This window comes from Hirundo rustica, chromosome 3, assembly GCF_015227805.2.
Source record: "Hirundo rustica isolate bHirRus1 chromosome 3, bHirRus1.pri.v3, whole genome shotgun sequence".
Classification (NCBI taxonomy): Eukaryota; Metazoa; Chordata; class Aves; order Passeriformes; family Hirundinidae; genus Hirundo; species Hirundo rustica.
In genome coordinates this window covers 54,005,455-54,028,646 of record NC_053452.1, presented here as the reverse complement: position 1 = coordinate 54,028,646, position 23,192 = coordinate 54,005,455, and the positions used below count along the sequence as shown (strand labels likewise).

The window sequence follows — 23,192 nt, the reverse complement described above, 5'->3', positions numbered from 1 at the left end:
GCTGAAACGGTGGGACTCTCCGGGGCTGATGGCTGGAAACAGTGGGTCGTCCCCAGCAGGCAGGGGGAATGTCCCAGCAGGCAAAAAAAAAACAAACCGAAAAACAACACCAAACAAAACCTAACCCCCAACAACAGGAAACAAAGGTATTAACACTCAGAGAGACTCCGGCCAGCCTCCTCAAAATGCAGGTTTTCTTGTTCAATTTGGGATAAATGTATAGAATACCATCAGCTCAGAGCAGTGGCCAGGAGGTTGTCTTTTACAGTGGTTGTGCATCCATAGCTGTCTGATAGCCATGGAAGACCTTCCTAAGGCTGGGAGCACTGTCTGCACTTCCCAGCACAGAGTACACAGGCTGATGGCAGCTGGTGTCTTGAGAACCAGTTAGAACTACCTGACTTTCCTCCTCACCCTGGGGGTTGGGGGTCTGGCTTCAGCATCTTCCAGATTAGAAAATATTTGCAGAAGGTTAAGTTTCCTACTCTGAAAAGAAGATTTGTTTGTTTGATTGCTTTTGCTCTGCCTCTGATGATGCCTCATACTGCAAAGAAAAAAAGCAGCATTGAGAGGTCTGTGGTCCCCAGTGGTCCTGGGGACCAGCCAGGATTTGGAGAGATCTAGAGAAGAATGAAGCTACCTTGGGTCATGTCTTTTTCACCTTGCCTTGCAGAACACATATTCTCCATCTGTTTTTTGTCCTGGAAGTGAGGAGGGTGGTAGAGGTGCTGCTGTTCTAACATTGCAATCAAATGAGGCTCTCATCTGATGGGACACTGAAGCACCTCAGGAACATGGCCTAACACAGAATGTGCCCCAGTGATCTGGACTGATAAATGATCAGCATATTTCAGGTGCAACCTAGATGATTGTCAGCATTATGTTACAGAAGACTTATTTGTACTTGGGCTGATGGATACAGGTGTTATCGTGTGTGTGTATGTGTGTGTGTTTTCTGGTTTCTGAAGGTCTCCAAAGGATTGAAATCATCTGTGAAAAGTTAAAACTCCCCAAGAGAAAAAAAAAAAAAAAAAGTTTGAAATCACCCACAGGTGGTATTGACAAATAACTGTTTCCCAGGGGTCCAAGAGAGTTTTCGTCTTGTTTTGGGCTGACTGAATGCTAGTTAGTGAGGCATGAATGTGACAACCATTCTTCTCTGTGCTACCAAATAATCTGAAACTTTTCTCTGACTTTTTCAAGTATACTGTTGTTTGTAATCATTAAGCCAGTCAGCTGCTGTGAGGGTGAGAGAAGCGATGGTCATCTCAGCACTGGGGGAAGACCCAGTGGGGCAAAGCATGTCCCAGAAAACAGAGAATTCTGGTGATGGGGATGATCAATTCACCCCATTTCTCAAACAACAAAATACACACAGTTGCTTTCAAAAGAAAAACACAAGTCAAGCTATGTCACTTGACTGGCAACAAAGTCAAGAGCTCATTTAGAAGAAGTCGAGTGTACCTGAGTTGTAGAAGCTTTCATGCTTGCACGAGAAGCATCTAGGCATTGAGACAAGAGACCGACCAGCTGCCATGGATCTTATGATGCTGTCAGTCATGTGAACCAGGTTTGCAGAGAAGATCTCTCTCATGTGCCTTTTAGACAGTTACTCAGCAGAACAGCTGGCATGGCCCTGGTGGGGAAGGCTTTCTATATCCCCCACTTTGTATCATTCTGCCTGCTTAAACCTTTGCTCTGAGGAGTTCCTAGCAGTCTTAATGGGAGAAATGAGCAAAAGCCCCCAGTCCCAGCAAGGTGAATCTGGGCAAACTCTTCTGTACTCTCCTGTAAATTGCTGCAAATCTAAAAGTTATTGTAACTGGTCAAATTAAAGAGACTGTTTTGTCCCTGCTTCCTTGTTAGTTCATTGCATGGATGCAGACCCACTTCTAGTTTTATCAGCCGCCCACACGCAAAACCCTCAGAACCTGCCAGTTCCTCTCTGAGGAGGAGGATGGCGTGAAGAAATGTCACCAGTGATTATTTTCTGAGTGAACAGTGGGCTGGAACATCCTCTCACTGGCACCTGCTATTATGTAGCCTTCACAGGAGGCCCTTGCTGACATGTGCAATTCCATCTGCTGATCTGCCTTTGCTCACATTCCTTTTTTGCCTGCTTTCTGCTTGGTCTGGAGGCACAAACCCAACCTCTGTCCTGGGTGTGTTTTGCATCCTGTGCCTGGGCACAGCTGGGGATGACCCAGCTTAGGGCATCTCTGGTGGCATGGCAGCCTAAAGCAGCTATTACAAAACCATCAGGAGAAATGAGACATGGGAATCCCAGGCTTCTTTTGTCATAAGGGAGGCATGAGAGTGGTACGGTCTCAGGTTGCTGAAGGGAACCTAGGCAGGTAAATGAGATGCACTTCAGGGCACAAAAGAGCAGAGTGAGAATTTCTGCTGGGAAGAACAGTTTAAGAGCAAGGTACTACTGATGAATACTGCGAACAGTATGGGTGGAAGAAAAATTATGGCATTATTTCCTAATTGTCTTTGACAACGTTTTGTACTTTCTACTTCCCCAAAAGCTTAGTGGGCTTGAAGAAATAATACAAGGGTATTTGTATCACTCTGTCTTTAGGCCCCTTCTACAGGGAGATACAGTTAGCAGGTATCAAAGGTTTGTTCCTAGCTGCTCTTCAATTGAAGTGTATCCATTCCTGGAGGTGTTGAGAGAAGTGAGAGCATACATGCACTCTCCCATAGGATAGCTGGTTAGTAGGAATCAAGGTAGCCAGCATTAATGGGCTGAGGCCCAGTGACAAGGGGGAGTCTCTAGTACATGACATTGTGCAAGTGCCACTACCCATAATCAGATGATACAATAGGATGTCTTCTTGGTTTTCTCTACAGTTTTGGTTATTGTTATGTATTATATGGGAAGATCCCAACACCTCCTGAATTCCTGCAAGATTTTAATGGGATTTGTATTTTACACTTTGCATTTTAACACTATTCATGAAAGAAAATGATACCTTCCTAATTTTCCTGTGGTCATGTGTATCCCTTTTTAATGCAACAGGTTTGTGGAGACGGAATGGCTCCTGCCTGTGCACAAAATTATTGGCATGTCAAGGTCCTGTTAAAGGCTTATACACATGGTTCCATGGTGAAGATGTGCCGAAGGATATCAGTGATCCAGTACCCACTTACAGTAAAGGATATTGCACTAAAGGAACATCTCACTGTGGCCCCATAAGTTAGTCCAAGGCAGAGTTCATTCAGAACTGAGTTCCTCTAGGGACACAGTGAAATCTCTTCATTCATAAGATTTTGGCTGGAACTAGATCTTTGAATCCTACTCATTTTTTTTGAGATGAGTCATTGACTGAAACTTGATTCAAGCATTATTTAGAGCAATTCATCTCTAAATCCTAGATTTGCAATGTTATTATGCCAAATTTCTGTGGCAACTCAAATCAAAACCTAAATGCTGAGCCACATCCCTCTTCTATCTGTGTCCCCAGACCTAGAATTCCAGGCAAGCACCCTGATATTAAATCCATCTGTATTATCAGGTGCAGTCTAAGTCATGATTTTATGTTTTTACCATCTATTTTCTATAGAAGTAATTTGGGGGCTGCATCAGGTAGACCCCCTGTACCTCCTTTCACTGGTACTGAAAATAAAAGGGATTGAATGGAAAGCACTGCCTAAGTGCAGGTTATTTTTATCTCAGCCATCAGTTTCGTGCACAGGGGTCATGAAAAAGAGCAAATTGAAAGGAGTTATACCTCATGCTGCTGGAGCCTGCCTGACCTCTCCCTGACACTAACCTGATCCAAAATTTGCCAAGGCAGTTAGATTCTCAGTCCCATTTTAATTCAGGGTGAGTGGGTGATTAAAAAGGCAATAGGTCCATAAGTACTTTTGAGGATCTGGTCCTTGTCTCCACTTCCTCACAGAGCCCTCAATGGTAACTCCCTAGCACAAGGATGCCCACAGCTGCCAAGGCCAGCTCCAGCCTGCTTCCGCTGAGGCGGTGCAGAAGCTGTGGGAAGGGAGATAAAATCCCACCAGTGGGCACGTGCTGTTTCCATACCCTCTCCTCTTCCAAGGAACCCTAGGATGATACACATACCACACAAAGGAGAGCCCTTGTACGTGTGTGTCATTGTGAAACCCCCATTCTGTGGTTCCTAATGGAAATCCCCCATTGAGAGGACAGAATTTTTTACTAAAAGTGATAGATTATTTCATAACAGCAGGCTTTCGTAAGTGCTCCCTCATAAAGCCACAATCGTAAAACAGAAGCCTGGGATTTTTCCCCATTTTCTGTGGAAACTTATCCCTATTTAATTTTGAACACCACCTAAACAGAATGGTGGTATTTTATACCTGGGATGCCTGAAGAGCCAGGCTGTAGGAATGGGCCCCTGTTTGCTTCTACCTACATGGGTACAGAAATAGTCACACAAACCGCTGTTGAGAGAAGGCAGTTTTGGCGGGAAAATTCATTCTGCAGGACTGGTGGCATCTTGCACACTGAGAAAAAGAGAATGAACAAAAACTGAATTTTGAGGAACTAAAACTTGGATCTGCTAAGCAATTGTAAAGAATAAAAAAGAGAAGGAAGAGAGGAGAACAACCACTGTCTGAGTGCAATTTCCTTTTTAATGAACTACCTCTGTATAAGAAATTAAGCAACTACATTCAAGCTGATGATTTTTTTTTATTATTTTTTTCTTTTTTTTTCAATAAGTACAACATCATCCAGCATTTAGAAACTAAACTGGGAAATACAGGCATGAGTGGGTTTTTTTTCTTATTTTCATTAAAATCACCCTATTTACACAGAACACTGGCAAAAACACAGCCAAAATTCTCTAAGGTAAGCTAAGAAAAAAAACCACTGGTCAACTAAAGAGAAGGTATTGTTCCCATTTGTTATTGAATTCCTCCCCTACTCTTAAAAATAAGTAATCTGCGGGGAGTAAAATGGGCCTTTGTCTCTTGACCAGGTACTCCATTGTAAAGAAAATGAAAGAGCAGAATTTCAAGCTCTGAAATGATGCATAAGCCCAAATGCAATGATTTTCATTGGCTCATGATGAGAGTAGAGGAAAGGAACAAACCTACTAACTACAAGGAGAAAGCAGAGATTTCTGCCTTGGTACCTTAGTTCATTCTCCAGCCCAGCATATTCAGCTAAGCACTTATCTGTGCACTTTTCAGCAAAGTGATGAACTGAATCAAATACTTTGGCGTACTGAACATCTCAACGTTCATACAGATGGTGTCACAGTGGTGGAAAGGAGTGTTTACTGGCTTGTCATTGGGATATAGAGCAAGTAGTCAACCTCCATACATATATCCCTCCAGTCACCACTCCAGTGATTTTTTTTTTGAAGATTAAATACAAAGTTTATTAAATTGGCAGCTACCTCTTAGTGTCAGCACTTCTTCGATGTTGAATATAAAAGGCAAGGACCTTCTTAGGAGCTTAAAGATACAGAGTAGTTGCAATTACTTCAGTGCCATGCAGCTCTTCCCAAGCTCACATTGAAGGAAGCAACTCCTCATGGAGCACGTAGACATCAGGTGACACGATGTCCCACCATCAGCCTGATGATTAAAGGTTAGCCTCTGCTGTGACCGTGCTGGAGCTCCCATGTCAGATCCCTTGCCAGAGGCCAGGCAAAGGGAGGGGAGTTCATGCTCAGAAACATTTCTAATTACACAATCTAGATAAAATGGCTGGCTCAGTCACGATACTGAATGTTTATTTCATTGTCACATGATAACATGTTGTCACAATTTCATATATTATCCGGACGATAAGCTGCATGCTTAAAATAAATGCGTATGTGACATGGCCAGAAGGTGACTGCTGCATTCTGATGTGGCAAGTGGAACTGCAAAGACCTTGGAGGGACACAAATAATGCCCAGAAAAAGAATGTATTTTTCTCATGGGTGATGCACTTCAATACATGGTTTCATTTGTAAAAGGTTTGCCAGGAGGGCTACGATTAATGCCTTCTCTTTACTGTGTAGCGCATAGGAGGCAGGAGAGGCAAGAGCTGCTGAGCTCTTTATGGTGTTCTCCTGCAGGTACCAGCTTTCACCAAAAGATATCAAAGCACCTTATGCAGTGCAGTGACCTTTTATTTTCAGCATGTTATTAATAAGAACCTGAAGGAGAAAGAAGGCGGGCTACCTTTCAGATATTGCATGGAAAATCAAAGGGCAAATTGAAGCACCTCCCAGAGCTCACCCACAAAAACCCAACACAAAGACACAATTACAGTCTTTGGTTAGTCTGAAAATTCCCTAATACGGGGATTACTGTGTTGTAGCTTGTTTACATTTACGGGTTGATTACTGAGTGCTGAGTAAGCATGTTCAGTTGTTAAAGTGATTACTTTTTCCATGCTTGGGACGTTTATTATGTCTGTTCCGTTAAGGCCAGAATGAAAATATTATCTGCATTGTTTATTCATGTCAGTCTCACAGTTATGACAGGTTTACATTGCAGCATACTCTCATCCAAAGAGTGGGAATAACTGATTCTGGAAGCAGATAGAAATGTTACAGGGAGAAGCAACTACCACTGGGACATAAGAAAGACCTCTCAAACTCCTCTTCCAACAAACCATCTCTTCTAAAACAGCCCAGACAGGTGTCAATTACTATGATATATTGTATCTTTAAATGTTGTTTTGCTGAGTACAGTATTGGAAGTGATTAACTTAGAGCTATAATAATTCTAGGAAATTATATGTGAAAGATAAACTCTGTAGATTTTTGTATGCAATAACAGCCACTTTGCCCTGTTACATACTAAATGGAAGAAGAACTCCCTGACACATTTACCATCATCTTCAGTTTGGCATTACTTACAGGATAATGAGTGCTCATGTTTATCCTCTGAATACTAAGTTCAATCAAGCAGAACTAAGGCTCTGTAACAAATATGGTCTTTAGTTTACACAAATGTTACAGCAGTTGCTGAACTGTACATCTTTTGGCTTAGCATTTTACATCTTACAGTGCCTAAAGGAAAGAGGATTCCATCTCTCTTTGAAAAGACCCTTCTCTTGAGGTACTTCTGGGGTATCTAGTCTTATCTTAACAAGTAACTGAATAAGTGATCAATGGATCTAGTAAAATTCACAGCATTTCTTCTCAACTTGTCCTGAGAATGAAGACAGACATTTATTTTCAGAGCTGAGGATGGGTTTTGTACCTGTATCTGTTGGTCTGGTTGAAGATATATCCTCCCTCACAAATTTTCACGCTATTTCTGAATAAGGCAGTTTGAGACTGTAATGCACACAGATACTGTTTTCAGGAAAAAACAAACAAACAAACAAAAACCAACCAAACAAACACACAAAAAACCCCCCACAACCCTCCCAAAGAAACATACTCTGATAAGTGGGAGAAAAGGTAAAGCTCAAACAAAGCACAAAGTTTTACAAGGAAGTGGAAATAGAGAACAAATTCTTCTTTTTAAGCCTCTGCCATCATTGAACAGGGAAATGGACATTGTGTCATGCAGCATACCTTCTCTACCTACTCCTTAGTGTCATCTCTCTGCAGGGACTGTGGGACTTTGAAAGCAAATGCAAGGTTGAGAGCAGGCACACAAAGGCAGAATAAGTAAAGGCACCATTACAGCACCTGGTTTGCACGTCAGCAGCATAAATTAATGGCCAGCTTTGCAGGAATGCAGGCCTGAAGGGAACAGCCTGGCCTTCAAGCTGAGCCCTCTCCAACAATGGGTCAAATAGCTGAACACAAACTCCAAAGCATTTTTTCTTCCTCTGACTCCACTCTCACAAGGGGGAGATCCCAGCTCCTGCTTGCCCTGCAGGGTGGGAATTTCTCCCTTTTTCTTGGCCTGGAAGTGTCCCTGTGCTTTTGCAAATGTGAAGGTGAGGATCTGGCTGTCCTGGCTCTTGATGTGGCAGTCCTCAGTGCCCTCCTGTTGTGTTGGTCAGAGCTGGTGCCCAAGGCTATCCTGGTCTGCCCTGTGGGGACCTCCACTCTCTGCATGTCCTTTCCTCCCGGACACCTCGTGATGCCCTGCAGCAGAGGCTGAGCCCGTGCCATGAGAAGCATTTGCTTTCAGAAATCCTCATAAGGTAGTCAGTCATGCTTTAAAATGGAAGAGAAGCACAGTGTTTATATAAAACACTAACAGAGCAGCTGTTACTAGTAGCAACAATATGGCAATCACCAGCTAATATGGATATGTTTGTTTCAAATTTATCATCTTGATTTTGATGGGTGGCCAAAACCTCACAGAACATTTTATTTTGCAGTGTGTGGATGTGCATGCACAAGGACAGCATGACAACAAATAGCCCTCTTGAAGCGTGAGGTCAAATGTGCTTGGAGGAGTTCAGCTGTAGTTAGCAGAGTTGTCCCTGGAAAGACTTGTTTTGTCTGACACTGCTTTTGCCTGGAGAATGGAATCTAAATATGTGGTCATAAAAGCTCCTATTCTTGGTTAATTTAGTGGTGTTGAGGACCTGGTTACTGGCAGTTGTACTTATTACTTAGGAAGCAGGTACAACACAGGAATGCCAAACTCACAAGGGCAATACAATGATGAATAATTTGGGAAGGTTCCCATCAAACCCCTGGGGCTCTGAGGAAGCCAACTGTAGAGAAATGATGGGCAAAATCCAACTACTTCTAGTTGTTTCTCCTGGGCACCTATGGTAACAGCTGCATTCATGGCACTTGCAATGCCTGGTGCAGCTCCCATGCTACCAGGGCAGTGGTAAATTCTTGTATTCCTGAGCCTGCCTTTCTTTTCTAGTTTTTGTATCAAGGGGACACATGTACAATGAAACCCAAAATTACACTTGGGCCAGCTTTTCTTAGTCTTATTCCAGACTGGCTCCTAGGCCAGTGCCAGTCTACAGATCATATTTTATGTGATAGTGAGATGACTTATGCCTGAAAATCACATGCAAGTTAAAATTCAATGTCAAACTCAGGTTCTTTTTTGTTTCCCCTAATTCACATTTTGAGATCTGAGACCATTTTGATGCTGAAATTCAAAGCAAAACAGAAGGTGCAGAAACGAGAGAAATACAAGCCTATATGGAAAACAACAAGAAGAAAACAAAACAAAACAAACAAAACAAACAAACAAAACAAAACAAAAAACCCCAACAAAACTTAAAAGAAAACATTCATGTTAACCCTGAAAAGCAAAATCAAGATTCACATCTCTCTGTATTCAGTAAGAAGAATAATCTGTCCTTGACAGCAAATGAGCTTGGCAAGAAGTCCCATCTCAGTTTCTGATTTGCAAATGAAGAACATAAAGAAGCAAATTAAGTGAAAAACCTGGTGGAATAACAAAAAAAAAGTAAGCATATCACTTTTCAGTATTGCTTGAGTACCTTCAACCAGAAATCTTGAACAGACTTCAGACTGAATTACACATGTTCTTTACTATTTTTGTGTAAATAAGCAAAAGAGTTTAGACCTGCATCTGCTCAGTCAGAAATGACAGTCAACTTCAATTCCCTGATTACTTTGTGCTGGTCACCTCAGGGAACCCAAGGAATGAGTAATTCCCAAGTGCCACAGAGATACAATAGCAAGCTGAACGCAGACACGGCCGAACAGCAGCCCAGACCCTTTGGAAAAGTGGCCCATTTGTATCTGATCTTCACAACTGAAAAAGCATCCACTGGACCCAGTTATGTGAGGAGGAGTAAAAATCTTTAGAGCTGCTGACTTAGACTTGGGGCAAGCACCCATGAAAGAACAAACAAACCATACTGCAAAGCAAATGCAATCGAAATGGTGTCATGGGAAGGGCATAGAATGCACCTTGTGCTGTATTTATAGTGTTATTTTTGATTTGTAACTTTTTCCTGTGCAATAGTAGCACAGAGTGTAGAAGGGTGGTGGAATCTAACCCACATTGCAATCTAACCTTGATATCTAATTCAGGATAGAAATCAGCTGAACAAAGTTGGGGAAAACCGACAGTGCATTTCACTTTCCAAAGGCAGGTTTAGCATGAGCCCAGACCCTACCTGGCTAAACCTGTAGGAGTTCGGCACCAGCTGGGTCGATGGCTCTTGTTCTGAGTTGTTACAGGTAGAAAGTAGGGACTAGTCTGATGAAAAGTCTGTCTGACCTCTTTTCTGTGATCAAACCCTGAACCATGCCTATGCGTCCCACAACACACTCTGGAGAGTGGTAGGAAATCAGAGCTCCCTTCAGAAAGCATCTATAAATATGGCCTGTTTCTAGGAACCCACTTGCCACCTTGTTCTTTGAGTCCATGAACAGATTGTACAGAGCTTTCCCTTCCAAAAAAACAACCAATCCAATGGCTTTCTGAGTTTGGCACAACTGCTTTCCTTATTTTGGTAAATGTTCCTATTGTTCCCTGGGGAGACTGCAGCTGTGGCAGTGAAGACAAAGCTGGAATACAATTCCTTTTCCACGTGGAAAGGCACTGATGAAGGCTCTTTCTGCTCTATATGGGCTTGAAAGGATCCCTCCTCCAGGCGCATTCAGCCGTACCCTTCTCACAGCTATGCTCCTGCCGCCTCCTTGCTGGTATGATAACAGGGCAAAGGCGAGTTTCAGGATTCATTCACACACTGCCTCCTTCCTAAAAGCCATGGTGTCAAACGTTTGCAAAAGTAATAGAATAAACAAAAGTGAGCTGTAGCTGGGGTTTTCCCATTTGTGGTTTGATAAGGAGAGAAGGAAACAGACACTCTCCAGTCACAGCAGATTTATTCTTTTGTTCTTTTTTTTCACTGTCAACTCCTGGCTTCTTTCTCATGCCAACTGATGCTGATCTTTCATTGCTATGGTCTAGAGTCCTTCACAGAGCCACGGTGTAAGTAAGTGTCAGAGAAGAAAAGAGGAGAAGATGCCTAGCTTGACTGGAGCTCACACAAAGGGGAAAATCACCATTTGGTCCACGTTTGCAGCAAGTGCTATATAAGCCCTCTCTCCAAACACCGGTTGAAGGCTTGGGAGTGGATCACAAAAGCAGCCATGGTCTGGGAGGGGAAAGGGCCCGGCAGGGACCAGGGGCTGATGTCCTAGCTTCTATAAGGAAAATGCTTCACATCTCAAGGAGTGGCAAACCCAGTCCTTAAGAGGGCTGGATCCACCCAGGTTTCCTGCTCTGCAGTACCTCCCTGCTCCTGCTTTCTTTCCAGTGAATGTAAAACACTTCAGCAGAATTGAGGGAAGCCTTGTTTACAGCAAGGGAAGAACTTCTACAAAGGCTAGTTCTATAAAACCCTTGCAAATCCACTGCCTCTCCCAAGCCCCGATCTTTGCGTAAACATCCAGTGTCTTTGAAGGACAGTGCAGGGGATGGATTGGGAGAAACACATCGACTGCAAACACCTCCAGGTGTACCCAAGCCACCTGCCATCTGTTCTCCTTGCCCCAGGGCAGAGGCTGTGGTACAACAAACACGTTGTTCTGATGCATCGTGGTGTAGGGTCTGTACCCAACTGAGGGAGGAGCAGACCATAGCAAAGGTTTCAAGTCTGCAAAGCAGAACTGGGAGGTAGAGATGGAATTAGCCTCCTCAGGGAGGCAAGTTGTTCATATAAGGGAATTTAACTTGTAAACATCTCATATGACAGGCCTTTTCTGTTAATATTCAGGGTGGAGTCTGGTTTTGGCCCTTCATCTCTGTTACCTTTTCCATGCTGATGGAGAAGCTGTGAAGCTGCTCTGGCTGGTAGGTGTGAGAGCAGCTCTTCTGACTCTGGAATCCTCCACACAGCTCTGCAGTGTTTGGCAGGAATCAGCATGTGCTTGCTTACTGCTTTTCACAAAAACAGCCAAGATTCCCTCTGTGGTGCCATAGAATTACTCTGCCAAACCATAGCATTTTAGGATGCCTGCTTATTTCTAATAAAACAGGCTGCTTCAAAGTAATTTTGGCATGTTTAAGTGTTTGTGATACACACCATAAAAGAGCTATTAAATAAAGAATGATATCAGGAGGGTAAAAAAATCAAATTGTTTTTCATATGGGCAGGCAGACCTATACACACACCTTCCACATACAACAGCCATTATATCCCCACAACTGTTACTGGATGAGAACTATTTGGATAGAGATACAGCAGTGTGTGCCAATAGACACTCTGGTGATGTGCTATCAATACACCACACATTACTGTATCTTCTCCAGGGAAACTCACAGCACAGTGCCCTGTGTAGAGCCAGTGCCAGAACTGTAATCTAAGCTTCTGGCCTGGCTAATCACCACCCATTAAACTCACATTTTCATCACAAGTCGCACATTTTCCAGATCAAACCCTGTGTCTTAATAATGAAACAGACTGAGCTCAGAAACACATCTGTGCAGAGTGCTGGAAGTGAGGGCAAGGCAGAATTGAACTGCAGGTCCCCTCTGAGATCCTTAACAGACAGGTGTGTTTGGATATACATTTGACAGATGAAATGAAAAATAGATGCTTCTTGTTGAGGAATCCCACTATCAGCAGTGGTGCTGCAGCTGCCAAGGAGCCTTAAAATAAATTCTCAGTAGAAAATGATGTAGGAAGACAATATATCTGCAAGCATGTGCAGCAGCCCATGGAATTTAGTTGGGAAATTACAAATGGCATGGATTGATAATTAATTAAAAAAACAGTTAGAGCAGTGAGTAGAAGATCAGTAGTAAATGCCCAGGGCTGCAGACTAATTGTTTGAGATTGCTGTTAAGTTTCAGCCCTAAACAAGTCACCAGACCAGTGCCACTACAGGAGCATGGAAATGATGGGGCCTCAGGAGGACTTAAAAGGTGACCTCCAGCAACTCCTTCCACAAAAGCAGAGCAAGTCTCCATTTGCTCTTCTGGACACCTCTCTATTAAACCAAAAGTGAATTTTTGTGCTTTGGATTTCTGCCAGAGTCAGAGATCACCTTTCTGTTCTGCATGAAACAGGGTCAGTACTACACTGTCCGGGTCTGATGTGGTTACACAAAGAATGGCTTTGAGGGTGAATGCAGCAGCGGATGTAGCCATTACGTGCATATGCAAAGGGCTGTGTTAAGACAGCCCCATCCTCTGCACATGTGAAATGGAGCATCCAGGAGGGAAGCAGCAGAAAGGCCACAGTTTCACAAGAGTGCTTTCCACCTAAATCCAATACTGAAGAATTCCCAACCCTGACTCTCAGCCTTAACTCCTCCTTTTCACAAGATCAGCAGACTGGCACCCAGAACAAGGTTGTAATTTGCCTCAATTAATAAATCAATAGAAATAATATCATGTATTTAACATAAAACCCTAATGAATTTTCATTATGGCCTGGTAGAGTGAGTGCTGTATTCCTGATATGCCCAAGTTGGGGGGCAGCTAGCAACAGAATGATGCATGTCAAGCAGAGGTAGATTTTTCCTAGATTTTTTTACCTCTTCAGTTGAATCAAATTTTAATATGTGCACACAAATATATCTTATTCAGATTTATTTTAAACAAGACTTTTAAACTACATATTGTCATACATTACTAAATTACTACATAACACCACTTCATCTATAGATGTCCATAGCTAGATTCAAAAGAGCTACTTAGTACTTACAAAATGTGTGTCTACATCTGCTTGTGAACAGTAAACTGTTGCAATTAGCTTTTAAAAAATTATAAAGAAACATTTCTCTGAATGTTTCTTTAACATTCTTTAACTTTGATATTGCCAAGTGTAACTTGATCCGGCGCTGCGTCTTTATACTGCCAAATCTAATGTCTCTGAGCAGCCAAAGGACAGACTGTACCCACTGTCCTTTAATGGTAAAGAGAAGCTGCCCACACTGCAGTCCCCTCTGCACATCTCACCTCATGCTGGTGATGATAGCTGGAACCTTTACCTGGCAAATGTCTCATCTTTTCCATCCATAACAGCTACCAGATTTTTTTTTTTTTTTTTTTTTTTTTTTTTTTTTTTTTTTTTTTTTTTTTAGGCAGTGGGGGGAAACCCAAAAGGGTAGCTCCTCTAAAAGGAAAGAGGAAGCCAGAAATTTGGTAGTGTCTCGGTCCTGCCCCATGATGCTTCTTCCTGCCTGTGAATTTCCACCTGCCTCTTCTGCATATATAAGGCAGCACACGTGGTACACACTGTTTAGTCGCCTGCCTCTGTCCAAAGGATTAGTAGCAGTGGGGAGTGATGCTGTTTCTCCTTTCCTCTGCAGTTCACGGGAGGTGAAGGAGCTCTGGCTGGACTCACTCTTTGGGTAAGTATTGCCCTTGAAAGAATCTGTGTCATTGTGGTTGTAATCAGTGGAGAGCTCCAGATGCAGCTGCACAGAGATGTACAAAAATACACATGGGGGAGAGGTGCACCCACTGCTAAGCATAGCTCATGGACAGAGCTCACTGAGTTGCTCAGCCTCAGTTGTGTGTGCACATTAATGACCATATGTAGCTGTCACCACTTGCTCAATTTTGCATGGATTAAAAATGGAAAGCTGCTTTTATTTTGTTTTAATCAGGAGGCAGATAGGGCAGCAGGGCTGAATGCCCTTCCAGAGAAGGGCTTTTTATGGTTTACTTGTGTGGGAGATCTTGCTGGTTCAGGATCATACACGCTAGATTGGCTTGCAGAGGAGAAAGCCAAGAAGGGTGCAGTTTTACAAGACTCTGTCCATTCCCTGTTCAACAAACAGGCAAACAAAAGGACTGAAGGAAACCAGAGTGTCCAGAGCTCCTCCGATCAAACTCCTAATGAAAGTGTTAAGCAGCTGTAACACTGTGAGTATCTTAATTATTTCAGCTGTCAACACAGCAACTTTGAAAAGCTCTGATTTCTAAACCATTGTATTCTGTTACTCACACAGTGTCTGTTTTCTTGCCTAGTCAAAGACACTAAATGCTGGGAACATGGAAAGTCTGATTGAGTGCCAGACAGAGGTAAGCAGCCCTTACATTTTCCTGGATCCTTCTTGGGTACTGGTGTGAGATACCTTAGCAAAGTAGGGGTGGCTCCTCCAGTAGCTGCTGGCTGCCTACCCTCACCCAAGAGTGGGCAGAGCTCTTCAAAGGCAGCTGTGTGCCGCAATGAGCAGAGGGAACAGGGCATTGCTGTGGGCAGTCTGTGCATTCCCCCGGCTCTTGAGGAGCTTTGCTCCAGGATCTTGCAGGCTTCAAAGCCATCAAGGCTCCTCAGAGGAGTTTGGGAGGAAATTTCTTGTGCCGGGGAGGACACAAAAAGGAGGCTGTATCTGGCTACAACTTTTCTGGATCAAAAGCCCAGCTTGAAAGAGCACAGGGTTGTGACCCACTGGGTACGACTGGAGTGCCTGGCTGCAGAGTTTACCACAGACCCCTCTACTGGGCAGCAAGGCAGTGTCAGTCCTAGGCTGAGGCACCCCTTTAGCAGGTGTTGTCTGGTTATTTCCCAGTGCCTCCCCAGATTTCTGAGGAGCTGCAGCAACTTGCTGGTGGCTCCCACTACTGTGGCAGCTCTGTAATCCTAGCATGCTTTTTGCAGACTGATGCCAAGAAATATCCCCTGTCAGTCCCAGCAGACACTGAAGATGGACTTTGCCTCTCAAATGGTGAGTTTCAAAAACAAACTGAGGAAATGCCTTCTTATATAATTCTTCCAAGCTGGCACTTGTGCAAAACCACCCGAAACTGCCTGCTCCCACTCCGGGAGAGCAAGCCACAGTCCCTATCCAGGAGAGGGCTTAAGCCCTGGAGTGCCACTCATTGCAAATTTCTTCTTTCCTACATGCTCAGTGGCAGAGGTGACAGTGCTGAGTGCCAGAGGTCTTGGATTCCTGTTCCCTGGTCCTCAGAGCCATGTTTCATTGTGTTCCCTGATAGCAATGGGAAGTAAATGTGTTTCTTTTTCACTCAAGCATCAGCTTTGAGGTGTGGCCCTGCGAGCGAGTACTGAGTACTGAGCACTGTACCAGCTGTTAAACACCAGAGCTGTGTGCAAATAAACCCTCTTGGCAACAGCACCAGCACTTGTTTTTTCTCACCATGCAAAACCTCAGCACCTGTAAACAACCCAGAGCAGACCATCAACAGGGCAGGGTCAAATTTGGAGCAGACCATCATATCAGACCAGTTTTCAGAAGTATCAGAAGCTAATATTTTATATTATACTATAATTTTGGTGACTTTCTCAATTTTTTTTAAACCTCTACCTACCAAGAGCTTATGTTAAGTCACAGAGAGGTCCTGAGAATTTCTCATGTAGGTAAGACAACTGAATTTTGGAGTAGGTGGCATAACATTTATTGCAAATTTGCAGAAGGCAAATCCTTTAGAAAGCTTTCTCACAAAAGGTTCCTTCTCTCCCTGTTTGTGAAAAGGAAAAAAAAAGGCATACCCCATCCCAATAGAACTATAATCTTCAAATTCTTCACCCTCCTCTTTACAAGGCAGATAAAAAAGCCACGCTAAGAGATTTCTAACCCTGAAGCCAGTGAGTGCCTACTCTGATGCTCCCATTCTCTGGAACAAGTATCACATTCCACTGGCTGGGGAGCAAGCACTAGCTCTAGGAGAATTGTCATTAGAGCTGGCTCCAGAGCTGGCAGAGCTGTTTTCATTTCACACTGTGAAAGAGGTCAAAAATAGGAGCCCCTACTTCTACTCTTGCTCTAAGGGTGGGTGGGGCACAGTCAGACCATGTAGTGAAAATTGTTGTCATTGCCAGCTGCTTAAGTGGTATATCTTCCTCAGAGTTATCAGAGAAACTATGGCAATATCAAAAATCTCTATAAATGTTGTTATTTCTGTGCCTTGTATGTTCCCACTCTCTAAGAAGAAACAGCAACTAGAATGTAAAAAACACCCGACCCAAAACAGGAAAGGTGGTGGCCTTGGGGAGATGGCCACAGTTTTATGGTTTAGGCAGTTGTTTCCCTAGCAACCACTTAGTTGTCTCTCAGTTTTTCCCGGTTTGGTCTGAGTTGTTTCGACATACTCTGCACTGCATACAGATGAAAGACTACATAGTGCTCTGTTAATTTTTTTTTCAAATTTTAAATTGATCTTTTGTTTTACTTGCAGCAGATGGAACAAAGAAAAGAAAGAAGGTGATATCACAGTCATTTACTCTGAGACGAAGTCTTACCAAAAGAAATTCCTCAGGACAGCTAGACTTGGGTGCCAAAATCACTCTGTTTGGCCATCCTCTGGCACTTATCTGTGGGGAAGATGATACACTGCCCCAGCCAATCCAGGTAAGGAGGTACCATTTTAGTGGAACTGTTTACAAAGACCTGGAGTGCCTGGACAGAGAGCAGGGTTAGATTGGACATTGGGAAGAAATTCCTGGCTGTGAGGGTAATGAGGTCACCCAGAGAAGCTGTGGCTGCCCCATCCCTAGAAGTGTTCCCGGTCAGGTTGGATGGGACTTGGAGCAACGTGGTCTAGTGGAAGGTGTCCCTGTCTATGGCAGGGGATTGGAATGAGATTATCTTTGAGGTCCGTTTCAGCCCAAACCATTCCTATGATTCTGTGATATCTCTGACTCCAGTGTGAGGCAGGATACCCAGTACTGCTGCATCACCCAGGAGATGATTTTGGTGTTTCCCCTATACACATGCTGCTGATAAGCTCAGAGCTCATCCCTGTAGATGTAGAAAGAGTCAGGTCTGAGTGTTTTGTCCAGCTCACCCAACTTTCACTGGAAGTAACGTGGAGTGTAGAGAATCCAGAACCAGGAATGGAAGATCTGCTTCTTCATATAAACATCTCTGATTCTAAAGAAGTAATTTAAATAAATCTTTCAGCAGCATAAACTTCAAAGGATTTCTGTATTTCCAGGAAAAACAAGTGTTCAGCTATGGACTGCCACAAAAAATACCTAAACAATAACTTCTGGATAAAAATGGTCTTGTAACAGTTTTTCCACTGAATTTGCTTTCCCAATAGACACACATTTGTCTGTACTAAGTAGTATTTGCCTGGCTTGTGAGAGAAGGGATGTGAACTAAGATTTAAGCCATTCCTTGCTTCCTTCTGGAAGTAAGCAAGGATGACTCCACTGAAGTTAGTGGAATTCATTAGTTCGAAAGGAAGGCGGATTAGGGGAAAATCAAGACTACTTCTCATGCAATGTACTTGGAGCAAGAACTAGATACTGAACTAATCAGAGTACAGTATACCTCCAGACAATTTTTCTTCTATTTCTAAAGAAATGCTCACCTGCTAACTTCCTTCATCCAAGTAACTGTTCTTTCATTCCTGTCTGATTTTTCCCCCTGCAGGATCTCCTAACCATATTGTATATGAAAGGACCTTCCACGGAAGGGATATTCAGAAAAGCTGCCAATGAGAAAGCACGAAAGGAGTTGAAGGAGGACCTAAACAAAGGCGGGAATGTTGATCTGAAAAGCAAATCTGTGCACCTGCTGGCAGTGGTTTTGAAGGTAATTCTGAGCTACACTTGTGGGAGGACATTGCTAATATGCACAGGCCCAATCCAGTGCTCTGAGCTGACCTAGGTGGGACTCTTGGCTAAAGCCAGAACAAAGTCAGACTGAATTCTTCAAGCTTAGGAAAGTTTGGCCTTTTCCACCTGATTGTCAGTCCTACTTGTTGGGCTGCTGATTTCCTGAGGAAGCTCACTTTGTCCTCTTGCTCAGCATCCTCCCAGGGAGCAATAGTGAGATTTCTGAGTGAAGGAAAAGCAACTGAAAGCTGGATGCTGTTACTACACAAGTGCAAGTACTGCTCTATCAGTGCTGATGGTCAGGCAGCTCAAGTCAACCTGCCTCCTAGAGAGCCCACGTTGCCAGTAATACTCTCTCTGTGCTTAGGGGTAGTGTCAAAGCTTCATCTAAATCTCTTGGCCTTGCAGGACTTTCTCCGAAATATTCCTTCCAAACTCCTCTCAGCTGATCTCTATGAGAAATGGATGCAAGCTCTAGAGAAGCCAACCAAGCAAGAAAAAATTGAAGAATTGAAAGGGTAAGCTTTTCAACCAGGAAATTTTGCAATCAATACCAGTATAACGGACTGGCTGGCAGAGGCCAACGTCTTTCGAAATCAAGAGTCTCATTTGAAAGCCTGTCATTTATATCAGCTTGCTATTGGTCCATGGGGTTTGGTTTAGAGGGCTCCAGCAGCAGCACTTCCTGAAGTCACTTCAGATTGCTTTATGAAACCACCAATGCAGGAAGAGGGCAGAGGCTGCAGTGCCTCAGCTGGCACAGTCACGGTGCTGTGGGACAGGCACTGACACAGAGCCTTCACATCTGCTGGGGGCAAAGTTGGGCACATGGAGACCACCCCTGTGTTTGGCTCTTTAGGAACAGTAGGTGTGGGGGGCTGACTGGGACTGCTTTGAAAGCCCCACAGCACAACCACAGGCGTTGGGAAGCCCCCAGTGACATCTCCTGATGCCATCCCATCTATTCCAGGGCATGGGCTTCTGCAATGCTGCCTTTCAGTCAAGACCTCGTAATTCAAGGTCTCATAATTAACCACACACTCAGCTGCAGATGGGGATTTCTGAAAGATACAGAGAGCACACACGTGCCCCTTTCTGGAGGAAGTGACGTCGCTCTAAGTTTAATTGAGAGCTGCTCAAATCGAGAAGCAGAGGCCACTGCAGCATCGATTAACGTCACATTTTGTTTGTGTGCACGCAGGGTGGCTGACAAGCTGCCGAGACCAAACCTCGTCCTGCTCAAGCTCTTGCTCTCTGTGCTCCACCACATCAGCCAGAATGCCGAGACCAACAAGATGGACTCCAGCAACCTGGCCATCTGCATTGGCCCAAATATGCTGAGCCCAGGGACAGACAGCACGCTCCCGCTGGAAGTGCAGAAGGAGATGAATGACAAGGTGTGTTGAACTCAGCAAGCAGCCGCTTCCTCTGGGGCAATTTAGAGCCATCCATAGGGATCCCACTGTCATTGCAGCAGCCAAACAGAACAGCACCCCTGGATATTGGGGGAACCCTTCAGATCAGGTGTCCCACAGCCTGCAATGGGATGGGCCAGGCTGCTCCTCATCTCACCTCCTCTGAGCAAAAGCAGCAGCTGCTCTGCAGCCCCCTAAGTCACAGCTCCTTTGCATGTGGAGGGCAAAGGGGCACCTGTGGGCATTGTCACCCCTGGGCTCTCAGGCAGTGAGGCCAAAGCTGTGGCTGATGGTGTTTTGTCTGTGTTGGGGCAGATCCATTTGTCTGCAGCATCAGGCCTTATCCCCCATGGTGGACTCACCCTTGGAGTTTAAGGCAGGATTTTGGCAGAAGCCACCCTGCTCTGTGCTGTCGTTCCTACAAAGAGAGCAGGCAGGGTCAGGACAGAATCTGCAATGTGTCCTGACTGACATGAGCTGTTTTCTGGGTGCAGGTGACAGTGTTGGTGGAGTTCCTCATAAACAACTGCTCGGAAATATTTGAGGAGGACATTGCCTTCCCTGCCTGTGCCTTGGCTGAGGAGTCACCAGAGCACACAGACAGCTCCACAGGTATGAGAATGGACTGGGGATGTCACTGACTGGCCTGCTGGGCCAAATTGCTGAAATTGATATGTTAATATATATAAAATTCAATAATTTGTGAATATACATCAAATTCAATTATGTGAATAATATGTAAGCACAGAGGGTTCAAGATTTTTGAAGCCCTCTTCTGAACTCTCTCTGTGTAGTTCTCTTTTCATCCACAGCTGATCAGTGAAAACTAATGTCTGCTTTCTCCCCACAGAACGACTCTCCCCTCCTCAGAATGACTCTGCCTATGACAGCCCAGATCCTGAAGTGGAAGGCAGCCCCTATACCTCTGAGATGGAGCAGGCCAAAGGGAGGAGTGCTACTGTGAGCAGAAGATATCCAAAAAATACCTCTGCCCCTTCACTGACTTATTTCAGAAATGACATCAGCACAATGGACAGGAGGTATTCAGAATCAGACCTGTCCTTCCAGAACTGCCTTGATGACACAATAAGGAAACAAAGGCTAAACAAAAGTGAGGACAATTTTCCAGTTGAGCAGAAACAGCTATGGATGGAGGCACTGGAGGAACGTCTTGCAGGCTTACCTTCACAATTATCAACTGACTCTCTACCCAAAACATCCTCCAGTTGCTCCCTGGAGAGCTCTGATGGCTCAGTTTTCACCAGCTCCCCAGTAGTTTCACCCTCTAGTCCCAAAAAAACCTTTTTAAACAGGCCTCAGTCCTTTTCTACCAAGGCCACCGAAGACTGTAGTACACCTAGCAGAGAGATCAAAAAACATTCCATGTCATTCTCTTTTGCAAACCGCAGGAAAACACTAATAAAAACCCAGAGTTGGGGGCCTGGAAAAGCCATGTTTTTTCAGAGGGACAGTTTCACAAAGAAAGAAGATCAATTCTCCTGCAGAATTGTCCAGGAGGACAGCCGTAATGATGACAAATTATTGCCTGTGGAGTATCAGCAAAGGCCCCGTCTCAGGTCAGTTGGTGAAGTGTTCAGAGAGGTAGACCAGAAAAACCCTGGAAAACCACCCTCTTATGAGGAGGCTGTTAAAAACTGCCTGGCCACTAAAGTTCCCTCCCAAAATCTCACTGTTCAAACTCTGAGATTAGCGGTGTCAAAACAGGATGTTCTGCTGCCTCATCCACGCAGCCACAGTGCACAGGACACAGCATATACGGATCTGAGGGATCTACGCAGTGCCAGCGTTGCCGCAACAAAGGATTCTGACATGGAAACTGAAACCTTCAGCATCACTGTAGGACTGAACTCCCGTGTGAATTTACCCGTGACCCCAGGAGTCTATCGGATGAGAGCCATGTCTGAGTCCTGTCAAAAGAACAAACTCGAGTGTGTGGCTCAGAGGTGCAGCCAGCCGGTTTTTGAGGTTGAGCAGATCCAGTATGCTAAGGAGTCCTACGTTTAAAAAGCCTGTCCCTCCTCTTTGCACTGTACAAAGTAAATATTGTAAAAATAGACATCTTGCTGATCATTTGTAGGATTTTACTTTCAAGAGACAAAGAATAAGCTAGCTCTGCATGAACTTTTTTTTTTTCCTGAAGTGTCAGTCAGCTTGACATGTCACATCCTTTCAACACAAGAGTTGTTGCTGGTGAAGACCTGTGTATCATTATGTAAAAATGTAAGTTAGTGTTTTGTACATAACCTGTTGTGTAGGAAGAGTAGTTAGCAGATGATAAACAGTGTTGTATTTGTTTTCCTGAAATAACAATTAAAGGTTGGCAGGTCCAAAACCTGTCTCACCTTCTTTTTGTTTTCTGTATGGTCACAGACCCTGTACCATTTTTCATGTGTGTACATGTGCCAGGTTGATGCAGTGCTTTGCTGATTTTCTGCATTAAATGTGGGTTGGCAGTTACTCTAATGGGGGAAGAGCTATTCTGTCATCTAGGCCACTTCAGCACTCCTCCATAAACCCCTGTACCTGCAGCCATTACATCTTCCTGCTTGCTGGTGATAAGAATGATCTGACAACTAAGCAGCATTAGTATTGTACACTGAGCCTGGGGTTAGAGCCCCATGAGGTCATTATGGGAATGTGTGAAGTAACCCTCATGTGTCCTAAGGTGCTTTTAGACTAAATAAACTGGACAGGTGAAGAAAGAAAAAGCAAGCAAGCAAAAACAAACAACCAACCTACTACAAGGAAATATTCTAGATTCTAGTTTTAATAGTTAAAGCTCATTGAAAAAAAAAAGATAAAAAAAGAAGAAAATACTAAAAAGAAAATACTAGGCGGTGTCCTTATAAACTTGTAAAAATGACTGGAAGTGCAACGTGTTTTTGTGGCTCAGCATAGCCTTAAACCAGTAGCAAGGAGATGTTTTTCTCAATTTTAACTCCACTACAATAAAACATTTTTCTGCATGAATTTAGTCTGATTTTAAAATATCCAGGCCCTACATGAACTGTACCTACTTTTATACTATTCTACAGGTACTGCAGGTCTTTTTGAATGACATAGCATGGGTGAGTAGCAGGAAGCAAAGTAAATGACCGGCAGTATCACTGCTATTGTTGTAAGCAAATCCCTTCAGCCTTTTGCCTAGGACTACATCTCTAATTTCTTGTAACACTAAAGCCAAAACTTATACTACCGTGTAACAGCTTTGCTAACAGCTAAGCTGCAAAGAGGTGATGCTGCTCCAAAAGTGAAACACATTAAAAATGGTACACCACCTTCTCAGGAATTATGTTTTCCAGGTGTAGGTGTTCCTAGGATGCAGAGAAAAGGGAAGGTGGGTGCCTGACTTGACAGAAGAAATTATGAGA

At 43.9% G+C, this 23,192-nt stretch overlaps 1 protein-coding gene across 4 annotated transcripts; it reads left to right on the top strand.

Moving 5' to 3' along the window:
- The first annotated feature begins 11,640 nt into the window (after window positions 1-11,640).
- TAGAP (T cell activation RhoGTPase activating protein) lies at window positions 11,641-22,607 on the top strand. Of its 4 annotated transcripts, XM_040059013.1 has the most exons (11): window positions 11,641-11,697; window positions 14,163-14,204; window positions 14,637-14,721; window positions 14,827-14,880; window positions 15,461-15,527; window positions 16,999-17,171; window positions 18,201-18,362; window positions 18,794-18,903; window positions 19,587-19,782; window positions 20,295-20,412; window positions 20,651-22,607. In XM_040059013.1, exons 3-11 carry the CDS (start codon window positions 14,695-14,697, stop codon window positions 21,823-21,825), a joined length of 2,082 nt encoding a protein of 693 aa, XP_039914947.1. In that variant the 5' UTR covers window positions 11,641-11,697; window positions 14,163-14,204; window positions 14,637-14,694; the 3' UTR covers window positions 21,826-22,607. The 4 variants fall into 4 exon arrangements, with proteins under 4 accessions (XP_039914947.1, XP_039914946.1, XP_039914948.1 ...); XM_040059012.2 differs by lacking the exon at window positions 11,641-11,697 and having other exon boundaries at window positions 14,112-14,204; XM_040059014.1 differs by lacking the exon at window positions 11,641-11,697 and having other exon boundaries at window positions 14,112-14,204; window positions 17,002-17,171; window positions 20,651-22,124.
- Window positions 22,608-23,192: the final 585 nt, after the last annotated feature.

Excerpts from the sequence above, each read along its gene's own strand:
- TAGAP (XM_040059013.1), top strand. The coding sequence starts at position 14,695 with ATGAAAGTGTTAAGCAGCTGTAACACT. Across the intron at positions 14,722-14,826 it reads TGTTAAGCAGCTGTAACACT|TCAAAGACACTAAATGCTGG; the intron begins GTGAGTATCTTA and ends TTTCTTGCCTAG. Across the intron at positions 20,413-20,650 it reads GCACACAGACAGCTCCACAG|AACGACTCTCCCCTCCTCAG; the intron begins GTATGAGAATGG and ends TTCTCCCCACAG.